Source organism: Gopherus evgoodei, chromosome 5 (assembly GCF_007399415.2).
Source record: "Gopherus evgoodei ecotype Sinaloan lineage chromosome 5, rGopEvg1_v1.p, whole genome shotgun sequence".
In the NCBI taxonomy this organism is placed as follows: Eukaryota; Metazoa; Chordata; order Testudines; family Testudinidae; genus Gopherus; species Gopherus evgoodei.
In genome coordinates, this window is record NC_044326.1 from 89,978,037 (window position 1) to 89,996,712 (window position 18,676).

Sequence of the window (18,676 nt, forward strand, 5' to 3'; positions counted from 1 at the left end):
CACTGAAGGATTGTACAGCCAAATACATTGCTCTTCACTTTTCACTTTTAATAAATAAAATCAACAGTAGCCCCAATCGGTGTAGATGGATAGGAAAAGCTATATCTTAGAGAGGTTTATGCAGTAAGAATCTGCCAACCCACAAAGGCTCTAGCTGGGGTGGTGTTGGGAAGGCCTCCACAGAGTGATGGGTCTTGGAGTTAACTGCCGTATTCATGGGGTGTTCACACTACTCATATCTGTTGTTTCTGTCTGTCTACAGACTCCAACAGATATCGCTGGAATGGTTACCTTGGGTTTGTTTTCAAGCTTTTCTCTGCAACCCCAAGGGCTAGAAACTTTCTTTTGTTTTTTTAAATGAAAGTTTAAAGTCTGATCTGACTCCATGAGCTGAGACTCCAGGCAACAGCCTTTATCCTGGATGAGCTGTGTAACCAGTTTCCCCCTTGCACAGTCCTGATGTGCACACAAAAAAGACCTCCAAAAAGAAAAAAAGCAGAACAATATGTTAGTGCAGTATAGTGAACAGTATAATATTGAATGATGACAAAACTCAGTGCTAATCTAGAAGTATACATGCACCTTGAAAGAGACTATATGGAATAGGAATAGTGCTACTACTTGGAGCAAACCAGCGGAATAGCAGAGAAATGATTGACAAAGAGAAGCATTTCTTCTGTTTGTTTCGTTTATACTCCATATTGTGGAAGGATAATTTTACAGTGTTGTTAGTGGAATAGAAATTGTTAGTCATGGAAACAGAACAACAACATTTTAAGTAAGCCCTCTGTATTTTTATTTCTTTGAAAATGAATTTTAAATGTTGAAGAATAAAATCAGTGAAATGTGTGTCTGAAGACATTTTATACCGTTTTGTACTGTAAAACAGTTTCATATATGGACCACAATATTTTGTAAAAATGTATAGATATAATCATATTCTAGAGCAATGCTCTTCTCAGCCATTCATGACCCCCCCAACCCCGTTCACATCAGTCACTTTGAACATCCTTTGGTATCTTTTACACATAGTGTATATGCAGTTTTCTTGGCTTAACATGTTTGAGACCATTTTCTCTGTATATGTCTTAGGTGTTTTGTTTTTTTTTTAAATTCGTAATGCACCTTCTTCATTAAGCTTTCATTGTGCACTGGTGGACTTAGTAGAAATGGGGTCATTGTGAGGATGAATGACTCAGGCTTTTGAATCATGAGTCAGTAGTCACAATGAATAGATTAATATACTTTGGCATGCAGTTCCAGGTTGCTGCTTCTCAGTCCACTAAGTTTTCTGTCATTTCCAGAATTAAAGTCAAGTATAGGGTAGTGTTGAAAAGTAATCTAAACCTCTGCCTTTGTGTGTGCATGTGTGGCTGGCTTTGGGCATCAAGGACAGGGTGATCAGACAGCAAGTGTGAAAAATCAGGACAGGGGGTGGGGGGAATAGGAGCCCATATAAGAAAAAGACCCCAAAATTGGGATTGTCCCTATAAAATCAGGACATCTGATCACCCTAATCAAGGATAAGGGATAGCTATGTTCATCTCATCTACTCCCACCCATGTTGTATGTTACCCATCTGATTAAGAATACACTCCTTCAGGACGTCAGGGTTGTTTTATACAAACTTTTTTCTATAGAATATTTCAATTATATTAAATGGCTACATTTATGCATGCTTTTGGTTCTGTGCAGTAGACTGGTGTTAGTTTCCTGAACCATACTGTATTTCTGTATATCAAAAGAATGTGAAGAAGCTTAGAGAGAACAGCCAACAAGATATTGGATTTCCCAGGGATAGAGCCAATGCAACAATTCTAAGGGCAAGAAAGCAGTAGACATCTGTGAAATTTTCCATATTGTAAACTGGATGAAGTGAGCATCTCCTAGTCTCTTGTATTAACTTCACAAAGTTTCACAACCAGACCATTTGTGTGGGTGGTTGGGTGATACGCTAAGGTTCAAAGTGGCACATTTGAATGAGATCCCAAGCTTCTAGTATTAGATGAGGCATAGTTTAGTGCCGTCAGTGAGATCTTCATGTGATAGCAGATCTCAAGAGAAGTCCTCTATAGAGTTCTTTGGCAATGATCTAAACAGGTATGCACCTCAGTGGTATGGCCTCAGGACAGTGAATGGTGTAACTGCCCACCATTGGGGTGAATTGGTGTCCCCTAATAGTCCAAAAATGTTTATCCCTATATGCTCAGAGGGCACTAGGGGGGACCTAAAATTTCCCTTTGCTGCCACATATTGGCACTCTGAACAGGAGGTGCAGAAACTGATTGTCTTGTCAGCCACAAGCCATTTGGCTTGTGCACATTACTACGTGTTGTCTCTTCCTAGGTAATCTGAACAAGACAGAGGAAGAACTAGTAGCAGGATCTCTGGTTGGGTATCTGTTGGTGCTGAGAGCGGGTGGTGTACTAGCTTGTCTGCAGTCCGAATCTACCTAACACAGCAAATGCCTTTACATTTCAAAGTGTGGAAATTGCAAAATTTGGGACTTCCAGGTGATGGCCCCACTATAGTTAGCTGTGGATAGACCTCCTTTTCATGTTGTTCCTACATCAGATTATAAGATCCTGACAAGAGGTCTGAGGTGAGATCTGGTAAAGATATAACACCATGGCTAGTTTCAGCATTCTTGGGGGATTTCACAAAAAGACCTTAGAATACACCTGCCTACTTTGCATCTCTGACTTTTCTGGGATCAAGAATGGGTTTCGTAAATTTTGAGGGAGTCTTGTCAAGGGTAAACTTTTCAACAGTGCCTAAGTGACTTAGGAGTCTGCATCCCATTTCCACAAGTGACTTACGCACTTAAGAGCCCCAAATCCACTGACTTTCAATGAGACTTAGGCACTGTTGAAAATGTTACCCCAAATCTTCAATGACTATTTCCCAACTTTGCTATAACGTGGTTCAGCCTCATCAGTGTTTGAAACCCTCCTGATGATGATCCAAGGTACCTTGTTAGCCATCTCAACCCCAACCTTCACTGCTCTGATCAGGATGCTTGTAGAGATAAGACTACATGGACACGGACACAGGTGATCTGCACAGGATCTTCACCAGGATGGTGTTTGGGCACAGCCAGAGTCTACTAACTGAGACATGAGTTACTTCTGAGACTACCAAATCTTCACTGGGCCGACGTACCGACGTAGACTTGATGTCATCTTCCATCCCCCCCCCCCCCCCGCCCAACTGATCAGGTAACAAAAGCCTCTGCCCACTATCCTGTACAATCCCACAACTAAAATGAACAGTTAGTCAGATGGATACCTTTGGTCTCTGTAAGCTGAGAGTTACTTTTGTAATTGGCTGACGGAAGGTTCCCTGGGAGGCTTCTGAAATTTCTCTGAGTGTGTCCATTTTCATCTGTCTCCTCTGATAACCTAGTGTTTTTTTCCCCATCATCTCTGATGGCTCCTCATATTTCCAGGGGGCTGGACCCTCCTTTCAGGATTGGTATCTGGGTTGAAGTGACTTGTAAATTCAAGTCAAAGCATGTTGTTCATTGCCTGGAATGCTGCTGACACTGTACCAGCTTATGCCGATGATCCAGTCTTGCACATTCCCTGGAAGGATGTCCACGTATTTTCCTAGAACAGTAGATTTTCTGAGCTATTCACAGATCAGTGTCACAGGATGGACTTTCCCTTTAGGGATTGGGTGGTGGCTTGAGATCAGGACCTTGCAAGGAATGATTGTGACTGGAATTTGCATTGCCAGCTTCAGCTGCTTATAGTCCTTGGCAGATTTGTTGTTCAGGGCCTTGTAAACTGCTTTACTTCCTCCTTCAAGAAGGGTGCAATTCAGGTAGGCCATGTCTATCTGGCCAACTGGGATGTGATAACCTTCAAACATAGTGAAGTAGGCCTCCAAGTCAGATAAGGTGGTGCTGGTAGTTATAGACATGTCAGGGAGTTGGTGATCTTTTAAAGCAGTGGCTCCAGAAATTGCTGCTGAGTTGCTCTTTGGCTCTGTTGCTGTTATATCAGCCATTTCATGAGGTCTTCGCCATGTAGAGAAGTTGTCCGTGTACTTACTTTCTGTACTAAGGTGTGGTAGGATCAGTGTGAGAGTGTCTAGCAATAGATTTCACTGGCAATCCAAATTTAGACAGAAACCTCAAAATACTCTCTGGGGCCTATGTTTTATTATTTCCAGGTTCTGATTTAACCATAATACAAAAATGATGAAAGTTTCTGGCTGCTTTCCTTTTATGTTGTCTACAAGGCATTCCAAACACAATAAACTCCAAACACACAGCAGAAAAATACAAACCAAATTAGGTATGTTTTTGTTTCTCCAGAACTCCCCGTTTTGCCTTCTTATCAGAGCCAGGTAGCTAGCTTGTTTGCCTGCTCTGTGAGTAACCCAGCTCATCTTTAAGGTGCTGAGCCTGAAGGTCAGCTGCATTTAAATGAGTTCCAAGCTGGCAGTAATTCCCTGAAAACACCATGAACCTGTGGTTGGAATTAACTTCTGCCTGGTTTGGCAGGGTTTCTAGGGTACCACTGGAGGACTGAAAAATCTATAAATCCCATCACAACCCACGTTGTAAGAACCTTTCTTAACTGAAGAGAGCTGGATAGGTTCCATCCAGTTCTGGAGCCAATTCATGTCCCCATTGGCAATGCTGGTTGCTGCAGCGCAGCTTAGCTGTGCTCCTGCTCCCCACCACTGAAGGAAGTGAAAGCCACTGCTTTTGCAGCCCTTTCTGCTGTTTCTATTAGAAGACACTAATTGCATAGTTTTCAGCTCAAACTGAAAACTCATTATTAATTAAAAACTGAATTCCTCCATATTTATCCAGTAAAATGAGTTTTAATAATGTGTTATAGCCAGAGTGCAATTATTCTTCCCTTTTATATCTGTCAGTCACTGACAGTTGATTTTTATTGTTGCTTTTAAAAATATAGATTTTTACCCTGTGATTAATACTAATCAAGACATTGATAATGTGCTGTTAGAACATCTAAACCAGTGTAATCAGTGACAAATTTTAATTGGTTTAGCATTTTCCTGAAACAGTGAAATACCATAAAGTTTGTTAGACAAAAGATGACCAAGTAAGGCTGCCTGAGAGAGATTTCATGGCAAATTAGCTGAAAGATGACGTTTTAACTTTTAAGTTATCCAGTGTCACAGAGCATGCCTGTGCGTGCACATGTGTTCATCTAAAAGAGCTGATGAGCCTCTGGCAGGGAAGTCCCGCAGAAGCTGCAAATGTGGTTAGTGGAAATTAAATCTCAGTTCAGCTCAGCAGCACGTGACTTCCTATTTCTGTAAACTGCTTCCAAGGGACTTCCTCTGCTAAATCAGCTCAAGTCTTTCAGAGGTTTAATCCAGAGTTGTAGTTTAGTCTGCTTTGTCCCATGTCAGAGTTTTCTCTCAGATTTGTTTTTAGTGGTTTTTTTTTCTCTTGTGCCATTTCCAGCGTGCAAGGATCTAGTGGCTACTGCCCGTGATCGGAAGCTGAATACATTTGTGCAGATCTCAGTAGTACATCCAGCACAACAGACTTTGACGAGATACTCAAGCACTGAAATTGTGGAGGTGAGCTTCCTTTAATTACATTACCATTCCTTACTAAATTTCGTATTATTTCCTTAGAAAATGAATGAACAGCTGAAACAAGTTAGTGCACAGTCTTTAGTAGGCAAGCTTCACTGTAGATATTAGCAAGGCATACCTGAGAATGTGCTGCAACTCTTGGCACCTAACCAGGATAAACAGTGGGAAATGAACTTGCCTGTTCATGAAAAGTCTATTTTGCCAACAGGAGACACAAAGAATAGTCTGGTTTTTCAGACATAGCTTTAGAGTGAGCTGGAGAATATTTGCTCTCCTTAAGAAACAAATCTAGAAAATTAAGCTAAAATATGAGTACAAATGTTTTAATCACAGAAGAATGTAGTACACATTATGTAGTGTTATCTTTTCATTTTTGTTTTATTCTCCCCTCAATTGGAAACTTGACGCTTTTGCAGGTTTAAAAGTGTGTATTTGTTTTTTGATCGGAAAAGGAGAGGTATGTATAGTTTTAATAATCATCTGCTTTACATTTTGTAGCAAAAGTTGCATGGTTGCTCTGCTAGTGCTTGTATTCCCCCCACCCCCGAATTTTCAGTTTCATAAGCAGTAAAGTTTATGTTTACTATATAATTACGTAAGTGAAACTATGTAGCATAAACATAACTTTTCATGTATAATATTGGAGAAGATTATTAAAAGCAAGAAAGTGTCCCCCCAAATACAAATTCAGAATTACTTTAAGAGATAAACTGAGCTGTTTGATAAATCTAAGCCACAGGAATGTTTCATAAACACTTTGTGTGATCTTCTGATTCCAGCTGACTGCTAATTCAGTTGTCATGATTTGAACCATTAGCCATCCTGAAACTGCATCACTCAAATAGCCTGAAACAGATCAAGATGGTTCAGTGCAGACTGTCTAGCTTGATGTACTGTTGTAGGTGGAATAAATGATTCAGACAGAAGTAGACTCATTTTCTATTATGAAGATGACCCAGATTCTGAACAGAGCTCTGAATTTGTCATATTCATGCTCTGGGTGTCTATGGTTAGGACACTTCCTTTTTGGTAGTTGGTGGATTTCCTTAAAATGGAAGGTACACCAAACAAATGTTATGTGAGTTATGCTAAAAACTTCCTTTCAATTATTAGGAAATTTAAAGATATCTTTAATTTTCAAAATACATTTAAAGTTTGTTTTTAATAAAAACTTTCTATATATGTTTATGCCAAAGAAATGACAACAGTGGTTTCATATGGTATGTTTCAGTTTTCATATCTTAGAACTTACTAAAGTTGCTAGTGCAGCGTTTTTTAAATTGCTAGAGCTAATCAGAAAAGTACCAGTTTTCTGGATTCCATCATACACTACTGTTGTATTATTTTTTAAAATAAGATAATGTAATATCCAAAGTCTGTAGCCTAAAAATAATGTTTAAGGGATTGCATATTTTTTATTATACATTTTGAACCGGATATTTAGCAACAGAAGGTCTACTTATATAGGTATAGAGTTATTTTATAAGTCAGTCTGTGGTAAGTTTGGAGTTGCAGCTGCAAAAAATCAGTGCTTACATTTTTAACTTTAGAAGATAATAATTGATTAAGAAATTGAGTTAATTGTCAGCATGATGATTAAGCTGATCAATTTTTAAAAAATTGGGTTGATGTTATTGTGAGCCCTTTCTTTTAGGTGATTTAATCAACCAACATCTTCAGTTGTTTGCACAAATTATATCTGTGTCCACAGTAGTAACTGTTAGCCTTAAGGAAACGCTGTTATAAAACGTCTTACTTTAAAATGAATTGTTTATCACTGAGCACTATTAAGAGTACTGATGTATGGTGACAGGGCCACATGAGGGCATTTGTCGTCATTTGCGTATCCCAGAAGCACTTCTTTTTCAGTATGATTAAGTTTTTATACCATTACTTTTTATGTTGCTGACTTTGGTAGCATTTGGCAGTTCAGGTTTCTCTTTACTGTAGCAGATATATTTCCTTTAGAACTCCATAGTTTCTGCACACTCGTCCATAATTACATACTGAACAGTACACAGCTGCTACCTTACGAATCTGAGCTGTTTACTTGTGCTGTACAGGGAACAAGAGACCCACTGTTTTTGACTGGTGTGACATTCCCACCGGAATATCCTATCTATGAGGAGACTAAAATAAAACTAACCGTCTATGATGTCAAAGATAAATCTCAGGACACGGTAAGTATCTAGCTCCTTTTCTTACATAAATATTATTCAGACTTTTTCTCATAATGTTTGCTTCTTCTCTCCCCCACCCCTTTAGTAACATTGGAAATTGAACACTATCTATGTTGATTACTCAGATTTGCTTTTGCTTTATTTCTAAAAATATACTTACATGTTTTTCATGATGGTTAGAAAGGTGGAGCGAAATTGACAGGAATGTTCCCCGCCTCCCTTCAGATGGACCGTGTACTGTTATTTAACTTGTTCTATGAAACTGTATAGATATTTCTGGGGAAGAAAAGGTTACTATTATGTGCCTTTTTTATTGCTGGTAGAGAACATATGGAATAGATTGAGATAATAAGACTGTAAATAATCTTCCAGAAATATGTTACTGATCATGTAATACTAGTCATGTAAAACATAAAACAATAGTAAAGCCTGTTATTTGAGGTTTAAGAAAGGTAATGGATAATCACATTTTGGTTTAATGTTTTGCATATTGATATCTGTATCTCCCCCAGCACTACCATTGTGATCAATAGTGAAGGGTACAAAACATACTATATGACACAGGAAAATCTAAATTAAATCCTATAGGACCAGATTGAGAACCCTTTATGCTGTGAGCAGTTACTTGCATGAATAGACTGTTGAAATCAGTGGAACTGCTTATGTGAGTAATTAATCACTAATGTAAGTAAGGGTTATACAAGCTGATGTATAGTAACAACAGTACTCAAGCTCATTATCTAGAGTCCTCAGGTAGAAAATACAACTTAACTATACCCTGTTGGTGCCACAGGAGATACTCACATGAATGAAGTACTCATGTGCATAGGTTTTCCCTTAAAAAGAAAGGGAGTGATGTTTGTTGTTTGTACACATGTAAATTCAGTTAGGCAGGTGGAGATCCAACAGAATATCTGGGAACAGTTTTGGCCCCTAAAGATTTGTTTTCTTTTGAATGTGGGGTGTATTTTAAGAATGGTGTTTGAAATATTTTTTATCTGTATAGATTTCATGGATCAAGGTTCAGGGATTACAGCGTTCAAAAAAGAACTAATAAGTGTATGAAGGATAGGTCTATCAATGGTTATTAGCTAGGATGGGCAGGGATGGTGTCCCTAGCCTCTGTTTGCCAGAAGCTGGGAATGGACAACAGGGGATGGATCACTTGATGATTACCTGTTCTGTTCACTCCCTCTGAAGCACCTGTCATTGGTCACTGTCAGAAGACAGGATACTGGGCTATATGGATCTTTGGTCTGTCCCAGTATGGCTGTTCTTATGTTCTAAAGTTATTTCTAATATATTAAAGATATTGAACCAATATAATGATTTATAAAATTGAAGTATGTAATTAACATAAAAACAGCTAAAGGGTTTTTTACAGATTGGGCACAGAAATCTGGGCTTGCTGCATCAGTTACGAATGTTTAAAAAAAAAATAGCTTGAGCTCCAGCTCCTTTTTCATTGCAGGTTAAGCACTGCATAAAGGGGAATAAATGGTGTTCCTGCTATTTCCCAATCAGTACCTCCGTCATTCTATCTGAAAACATCAGTGAGAAGTGGACAGGGAGGGATGAGGATTGGCTGATAGAGCCTTGACTATGCCTCCTTCTCGTCAGCGCACTAGACAGAGTGGCTGAGTCAGTATGGTGGGTAGTAATAATCTGCTGCTGGTATGGACACAGTGCTTTCCCTGCACCGCTTCTTGAGTGACACAGCTATATGCTGCCCTTTATGCAAGGCAGAGTGCAATATCTAGCCCATATAATTAACTTCACTTGATAACTAGTCCATGTTTTTTAAAATGAGTCCATAGAATTCAAAATTTCTCTGTGCTGTCGAATTCTACAGGATGGTTCAGAGAAATTCTTTCTCTTTCTTAAATTCCATAGATATTCAATTTCATAGACCATATGACATTCCTGTAGAACCACATTTCATTCCTACTAAATTGTTATTTTAAAAACTGTGTATGTTACGAATATATGTAGCAGTTGTAACCTACACTGTTACAACTGGGGCTCAACATTACTAAAATTAAGTAAATTGTGAGATGTATCATATCTGAATCTTCATAGTGTGGACCACCCACATGTATCTTAAGGTCCCAGAATGACTGGAAACGTACATACATGCTGGTAAGTAAGCTAGAAAAAAAATTAGTGATTTGTCTGTACTTCTACCTGGCACAAAACAGAGGTGATCATGTTTGCATCCATCAGTGAACAAAGTTGATTTTCAGACCATATAGTTGGAAGAACAAAAACCAAAACTGCTATCCTGCACCATCTTAGTTATTCTTTTGTTATTTCTCCTCTACTTCAGTTGAGGCTGAAATAGTTAAAATAAGATACATTTGACATGTATTAAAGTTTGTTGAGTTTTGGGATTTAACTTTCAGAGCTAAATGGATGGGAGAATTTTCATTTATTTTGCTCAACCCCCCATTCTATCAAAATAGATGCTGGCTCTCATTTTCAAACTCTCTTGGTTTCTAGCATAATTCAAAAACTGCCGGTCAAAGTTTGTTCACATAAGTAGTCACATTGACGACAGAGGGTGCTCCCATAGTGAGAATATCAGCATTTTTTGGCCCTGGGAGTGTGCTGTTATAGTTGCCCTTTTTGAACAGGTTTCAGAGTAGCAGCCATGCCAGTCTGTGTCTGCAAAAAGAACAAGAGTACTTGTGGCACCTTAGAGACGAACACATTTATTTCAGCATAAGCTTTAGTTGCTCAAATAAATTTGTTCGTCTCTAAGGTGCCACAAGTACTCCTGTTCTTTTTGAACAGTTGACTCAAAAAAATCGGGGATTATCTCTGCAAAGTCTGTGTTCCTGAATCAGAAAGCAGACAGTTAACTTCTCTCTGGCCTACCATTTAACTTGCATTTATATAACAAGTGCAGCTTAATTATATTTAAGTACTGTGCAGCTGGTACCACGTTCATTGTAGTTGACACGCTGAGTGTTCTAGCCACACTTTTTTACATTTTTTTGTGCATCTGTCTATTATGTTGGCCACAATTGCATCTTGGCTGTGTGACATTTTCTATAATCATAACTTTTTAATATAATGAAACAGAACCTTTGTTGTTTAAAAGGTCTAGGTTAGGAAGAATGTTTTGTTAATGAAGGTTTTCATACAAATGGAAATTTCAATAAAAATAAGGCTATTTCTACTTTACTTTGAAGATGTAGCTGGAATAAAGAAGTTAATACAATGTGTTCAGGTTCACACTGAAATTCAAAAGCTGTAATTTTAAGTTTAGTAAGCGAAGCCATGCATACAAGGCACTGGCTGCTGCCACATTCTGAAAAATGTACAGTGACATCTGTTTCCACATCACAAAGATTTTTTTTCCATATTGCCATAAGCCAGTTTATTTATGTTTCACTGACTTAAGTCAGACTATCTTTAAGATTTGATAGTTGAGTTTTGTCTTAATGTTTGGGTTGCAGCTGTTCTATAGATCATTGTATTAGAAAGGCATAGACTCATAGACTCATAGACTCATAGGTCAGAAGGGACCAATCTGATCATCTAGTCTGCATAATATGCAGTGTTTAAAATACTGGATTTTCTCTTTTAATATAGGCATACAATTCTTAACTTTAGCAAAGGTTTTTAAATGGATTTCAGGATAACATGTCCATTTTTGCACAAGTTGGTCTAGTAAATTTTAATGCTGAAAAGGATTCTTCTTTTCAGAAGTACTGTATAGCACTAGTCAGATAATACTATCATATGCCCAGCAGAGCTGCAGAAAATAGAAGGTGTGAAACACATTAATGTAAATTACAGCTGGGAAGAGAGCATGTCTAGTTATTAGACTGGGTCAGGACTCCTACTCATGTCAAAATTAAAAATACCGTATTGATTCTGTAGTTACTGTCCCAAACTTTTTATAAGGGGGCTCTTCTATTCCTTGCTCTGCTGCTGCTGGCTTGCTTCACTGGTGTGATTTTATGCAAGTGACTTAACCTTTCATTTCCTCAAACTTCCCATCTGTGTAATGGGTGAAATCACATCTACTTACCTTGTTTTTAAAATGCTATGAGAGACTTGGAAGAAAAGTGCTATGGAGAATAAGTATGACATATTATGGGGCCAGGAGATATCCTCCTGACCTGCGTGTGGAGGGGACCTTCAACACATGGATCTGAATCTGAACTTCTCCCCATGAATGGGAGGCTCAGGAGCTTCTGCAGCATGATGCTCCAGTCTCTGGCTCCTGCAGAGGCCCCTCACCCAGGGTCCGTGTGCAGGAGGAGATTGAGAGGAGGAGGTCTGAGGCTAGAAGGGATGCCTCTCATCCCACCTCTGGTACTGCAGAAGTTACCTGGAAGAAGTTATACAAAGTCAAGAAAGTTGGGGACTGCAGTTCAACAGGTAGACCCTGACAGCATGTCTGAACTGGAACCATACTTCTGGAGGCCCACTGGAAATCAGTGGGCACATGTATACTAGGCCTGGCCTTCTGTGGATCCAAGGGATCTACCAGCAATGGAGGAGATCCAATGGTGTTTATGATCATCGTTCAACAGGATGCTGTGGGATCTCTGCAAAGGAATTTTTGTGGAGAGTTCCAGGTCCAGAGAAGGGGAGGAACAGAATATTCTAGCCCACAGTTGTCTGTTAATATTTACATAGCCTTGTTTCCAAGTCCCATGTTCATTTATTTGTAAAATGTATGAGTGGTGAGCTCACACTCTTCTCATTCTTTAAAAACATTTGGAAGTATAAAATCTATGTAAAACTTCAAAAGGAGGAACTTTATGTATTCTGGGATTAAATCTAAGTGAACCTACGAATTTTGTGCAGTAATTAAATGCTGGAATGCTGAAATAACCCTTTTTGGATAGACTCAACAACTGGAATTAATGAGAGGCTTGTAAAATACAAACAGCCATCCTAAGGTTGCATTCCCAGAGCAATAAGAAACAGGAGGCATACAAGGCAAATAGGACATAGCACATTCCGCCTGACTTGGATCTCTCATTTCTTTTATCTCAACATCTCCATTTATTATTTACAGTAACAAATAAAAATAAATCAAATTATTAAGCAACTTTAATGAGAAACTGGGAAAAATATGTTTCTGATTGTAAAACATATTTTAAAAGGGCAATATCAGCATAATTAGGCAAAAAAATTATTTGCCTTTAGCTGTTCTTTCTCATTGTGGCTCTTAATGTCTCAATCTCCCAATAAATAGTCACAATTTGAATCAAAAGACACAAGAAGTTGTCATTCATTTGTTTTTATTTTTAATTTCTTTCCGTTGCAAATATCCCTTTTAATAATGAATTGCATTGGGTTAATTGGAAGTGAAGAACTTCTATGGTATAAGAGGCATTTTAAGATAAGTCAATTTCGGAGTCAAATCCAAACCGACAATGTTCCATGTTTCCTAGTGGGCTTTGATCTATATCACAAAAGCACCACACACTTTGGCACAATTTGCTATCTCTGCTAAGGAGGCCCAAGGCTGGAATACCAGAGATGCTGCAGATCAGGATTTGAAACGTATTAGCAGAGATGTATGTGAAAGCTTGCACATCACCTGCCTGAACTATGCCTGCCTTTAGCAATTGCTATTCGTTCCTCACTTTTGTGAACACACATTCACACAAAAGTTTATTTTTTTAAACTGCAAGGTCAGAGTATTTCTATTGACTTCAATGAGCTTTGGATCAGGCCCCAAATGGTCCCAGGCCACAGGCAGTGATAAATGAGAGACAATGTCCATTGGTGAAAGGAGGAGAAAAGGGTTAAAGAAATGTTTTTTCCTAAAGAAAAATCCATTTTTTTTCTTCTGGACTCCTTTGATGGGAGTCTAATTACCTGAAGTTCAGTCCTTCAAGTTGCTGAGCTCACTTGTTGACGTGCTGAATGCTTCAAATTCCCAGAGGACGTTGTGGTCCCTCAGTTCTTTTGAAGGGTCAAGGCCTTGTCCAGTTCATTCTTGTTATTTTTTATATTTGTCAAATCGCAACTGGTCCCTGAGGAGTTAAGACATACAACTTCTCTTTTAAAAATGGCCTGTTTACAGAGAAAATGTGTTGCTATAACCTTCTGTATTCACAGCCAAAGCACGTGTGTGAAACCAAAAAGAAGCAATTGCAGGTATCCAGTTAAATGCTACTTTTTGTTCTAGCATCATATGTTATCTTTTATTCTTCATAACGGTGTTTCCAAATAATTTTAACAATTTTTCTAATAAATATTTTTTTTCCATTTCTTTGAGATTTATGATCTGAATTCTTTAGCACCATGAAAGGTCGAATGTTGTTGTTGTTGTTGTATTTATCTTCCCAGACATCTCCTGATTTTACAAAAGGGCATCAATCCACATGAGACAGAGGAAAAACTAGAATTTATATGTTCAGAACTCAGCTTTTCAGTTAGAAAAGCCAAAAATTTACAATCTAATATAAAGTATTTTTAGACACAAACTTTGAAGGATAAAAACAATCATATTCTGAATGGCTGGAAGAGTCTGGAATTCAGCTATTGCTTTATTCGTGCAAAAGTAAGAAGCTGGGACCATTTTGAACATGCAGGCTAGTTGTCTTCTAAAGTATTGGATTATAAATTTCTGAAAGTAGAAAATGGTAAATGAAAACAAATTAGTATGCAGTTCTTTTTCCCACTATGTCTCTCTCAGAAATAATTACATTTTTTACAACCACAGATATATTTGCATCTGAAATTGTATGCCAGTGGGTGAACAGTTGTTAAAAAGTCATGCTAGCAAATGAGAATTGTGGTATAATGTAGAGTTTTCTCTTCCTGAGAAGTAGTATTCAGTAAACCGCTCTTGGTTGAAATCCTCTGTGCTTGCTCTGATTATGGAACTAATCTTTTTGTTTTGTTTTCTGACTATGAATAGAATGGATCATGGAAGTCAGAAGTGAAGAAACTTTCACTTTTTAGTGTGTTGTTTTATGAACTGTTTGTGGAGGGAAAGACATCTATCTGATGTAAATACTTAGGATAATATTTTCAGAATTACCTAAGTCTCACTTTCAAAAGTGTCTGAGGACTTGTCTAGTCCCAGGGAAGTTAATGTAAAATACCTAGGGGTCTGAATTTAAAGTTCTATAACTATTCAACATTAACTTCCCATGTGGACACTCTGGGCTGGTCCAGACAAACAGTTAGTGTGTGGCAAGGTGGCACTTAGTGTCCATGTGGACTCTGCTCGTGCACACTGAATGTTCCTTCGTGCACACTGACATTCTCCTGTTTCTAAGTGGAGCAAATTAAAGAACACAAGGGAACGTTTAGTGCATAGCACCAGGTTCCACTTGGACATTTAGTGTGTGGCATGCTGGAATGCTGTAGATTTGCTTGCTGTGCACTTGCTGTTCCTCTAGACAAGCCCTAAGAGTGCATCCCTATGGGGATCTAATGCAGAAGAGCTAATCAGTACTACCTATTTCGCACTAGTTATTCCATATTGTTGTTTTTTCCCCCATGTAGACAAGCGCTTAGGAGTCTGTCTGACTGAAAGTCAATAGGACTTAAGGCTCCTAAGTCATTCAAGTGCTTTGGATAATTAACCTTTGGTGATTTTACAACATTAAAATGATCATAACAATATGTATATGTAAAAATAAATAAAGCTAGCTGTACATGACCACCACCCTAGCCATTAACAGCTCAATGATGATAATAAGAATAGCTCTCAGTCCCACCCATTGTATTCTACCCATTTGTGCATTATATCCCCCAAATACCTAGGAAAATTATGGGTGAGTGTATATAATGTTAGTTCTACTTATATTTCATGTACTGGAGTAGGCTCCATTTTCAGGTGACACATGCACAGTGACTAGAAAGTGATACATAGTTCAGTGAATAAACTGTGGGATAGTTGGTATCATGTGGCTTATAGTTTAAATATGGAAGAGGTGGCATGTGTTTCTTTATCTGTTTAGAGAATACACCATGAAAAGTCAATATTTAAATATCTATTAATATTCTCAAATGACAAATATGTATTTATAATCACACCTCTATCTTGAGGAAGTGTTTTTTTTTGTTTTTGTTTTTTTTTTTAATTGCTGGGAATAGGCTAATTGTTGCTGATATTCTTGTCTTTCCTGGTCCATGAGAATCCCTCTTAAACTGCATTTAATTATACCCTTTTTGAACCTGGTCAGAGAAAGATGACAGATTTATTAAAGCAAACCCTAACTCCAAAGTGCAGAAGTGTATAGTTGATCTGAGGGGGACAAATATTTCCCTCCAGTGGATTTTTTGATCCAGAAAACCAACTAGATGCTTGTGCTGAATTCATTTCAGGCGATATAAGGAGTCCAAAATACACTTAAGGTGATTAAATGTTAAAGTTACTAGAGGCAAGTTAAGTCATGAATAAATGTCTGATTTAGAGAGGAATTCCTCAACCCCAGCAATCTCCCATGCCACATGAAACTTGAAATGCCAAAAAATGCTAAATAAAATTTACTTTACTCAGGTATTAGCCATATTTTATTCTGTTTGAACAGCGGAAAACAAAACAAAACATGAACATTTCATCCCTTCTGGGAGTTTATGAAGGAATCCTCCAAATAGAATGCAGTTAAACCAGCTTATTATGCATTGAATAAATGTGTTTATATTTAGTCTTTTTGGCATTTGTTTTATTGTGTCTTGGGACTTATGCTTTTTCTACTGACTTTGATTCACCACACTCCTAGTTTTCCATAGGAATCTCAAAGTGAGCACATGCAAAGATTTTTATGATGCTTTTTATTTGTTGATATGCATTTCTGTAACTTAATGAATTACACTTAAAATTTTGAAGTCTTATCTGCAGACTCCCTTGTGTGTTCCCCTCTGTCACCACCACCAGAAAAAACAGTTTGAATAACTGGTCATTCAAAAGATTGGTGTTTGTAAAATCAGAGTTCTACGGTAGTGTTTATTGTAATAGCCCTGTTGGTCCAATAAACTACATTACTGTAGAAGACTGACCATAAAACGTATTTGAGACTGTTCCTATTGAAAGGCAAATCTTCTACTGACCTCAATAGAGCAAGACCATGCACATGACCACAGAAGTGTGGTTAGGCCAAAATCTAGCAAGCACAGGGAAACTGGCAGTTCTAGGGAGCAAGTGCCTTCTGGAGAAAGAAGGTTTTTAAAAAAAAACAACAACTCACATGTAGCATATTGAGTTGGTTTGACCTGTGGCATTATATCCTGTTAGGGCTGGATTTCTCTTGTATTTCGTGCACCTCATGGGATCCAGTTACATGCAGCTGCCTATATTGCTCTGTTTTGGCTATATATCCAAACTTTGACCTTCTGTCTACAAATGCTGTTATTAAAGAAGATGGGGGGAAAGTCAGTATGATTATATGCAGTGGACGTCAGGGCAGAATTCATCCCTATTAGCACAAAATTGTCTGTGTTTTTGTATGTCGAGTGTATATGTGTATCGGTTCCACCAAAACTTGTGAACGGAGCCAGAGGCAGTAATGAGTAGGGCAGCCATTCTCTCTGGCATGTTTCCCTCTTCACCCTTCAGAAACCTGAATCTGTATTTCAGAAAGAGTAATGATGCTCCAAGTGAAGTGGCTCCAAAAGTGTTTTTTGTTGTTTGTTTTAAAGTCTTGTGCCATTGTGGTGCAAGGCACAAGAGTGTCTTCATCTTTCCAGCATCATCTGAGACATCCTAATCAGCAAAACTATTCTGGTTAGAGTGCAGCCTTATGAATCTGAGTTATCTTCACTGTCAATATTTTTTTTATTTATTTTGCCTTGAGATCACTTCAGACTGGATTGTCTGCCTCTGTGATAGCAGAACTGTGTCATTTGGGACAAAAGTGATTTCTTCCCTCTTCAAGCTTCAGCCAGTGTCTCACTGAGATCCTCAAAGAGCTTGAGTTACAACTTGGATTTTGATCCATAACCTTCTTAGCTGGTGAAATCCAGCCTGGAATCCTGAGTCTCTTATTTCGACAGATTCTCAGTCCCTCCCTTCAGGAGGGTAACCAGATGGCTTCTCAAAAATAAGCAATCACTAGGCCCTTACTCAAGAACGTCCCTATATGGATGTCCTTTTTTTGGAAAACCCAATTAAGACAGTTGTGGTGAGGAAACCCTAGCAGTTTCTGGGGTCCTAACTTCTGTCAGACTTCTGCCCATTCTAATGTTTGATTTGGGTATGAAAAGAGAGACCGCATTGGTCTCACTAGTCAGTGAACTTCGCATGCAGGACAAAGAAATAGTACTTGCTCATTATTTTAGATTTTTCAGTAGTAGTAGTAATTATGGGGCATTGTGGACTTAATCAGGGATAGTTGTAATTACTCATAAGTGGCTCTGTTCTTTCCTTCCTGAGGACCCATTAGAGTAGTATCTGATCTGCCCCAAGAGCATTCTCATGTGGGGCTACCACAGGACTTCATTTACTCTCTGGTTTAACATGTTCGTGAAGTGTTGTGAACTACTGTGCTTTCAGTGTGCAGATGACAAAAATCTCCATTTCATTAAACCCTGTTAGTGCTGCTTTTCTAATGCCTAATCAAGACATCAGGAAGTTTAGATGTCTGCATGGTTTTTTAGATTCAGTTTGGATAAAGCTGAGATGACGTTGAAGGCATAGGTGAGAAAATTACAGGGAATGGAAGAGAATGTATCAGCTAACTTGATTGAGGGAATTTTCTCTCCTTTTGTAATTTGGTTTGCAACTTCTTTCCTATGTGTGCTAAGCTTTTTGGATGTCCAAGTACTTACAGAGGCCAAGAATATAATTTTCCCTCTGTGCTTGGTGGAAAGGTTGCAACCTTTTGTTCTTCTTCGAGTGCTTGTTCACGTCCATTCCACATTAGGTTTGTGTGCGCCGCATGCATGAGCATTGGAAACTTTTTCCTTAACAGTACCCATCGGCC

General features: G+C 38.3%; 1 protein-coding gene across 2 annotated transcripts in view; it reads left to right on the forward strand.

Moving 5' to 3' along the window:
- The window catches only part of INPP4B (inositol polyphosphate-4-phosphatase type II B), a 514,637-nt gene that overhangs the window by 201,075 nt on the left and 294,886 nt on the right, over window positions 1-18,676 (forward strand). For both annotated transcript variants that reach the window (XM_030563920.1, XM_030563921.1), the window contains exons 5-6: window positions 5,450-5,568; window positions 7,650-7,766. In XM_030563920.1, coding sequence (XP_030419780.1) covers window positions 5,450-5,568; window positions 7,650-7,766 — 236 coding nt within the window. The remainder of the gene's footprint in view (window positions 1-5,449; window positions 5,569-7,649; window positions 7,767-18,676) is intronic.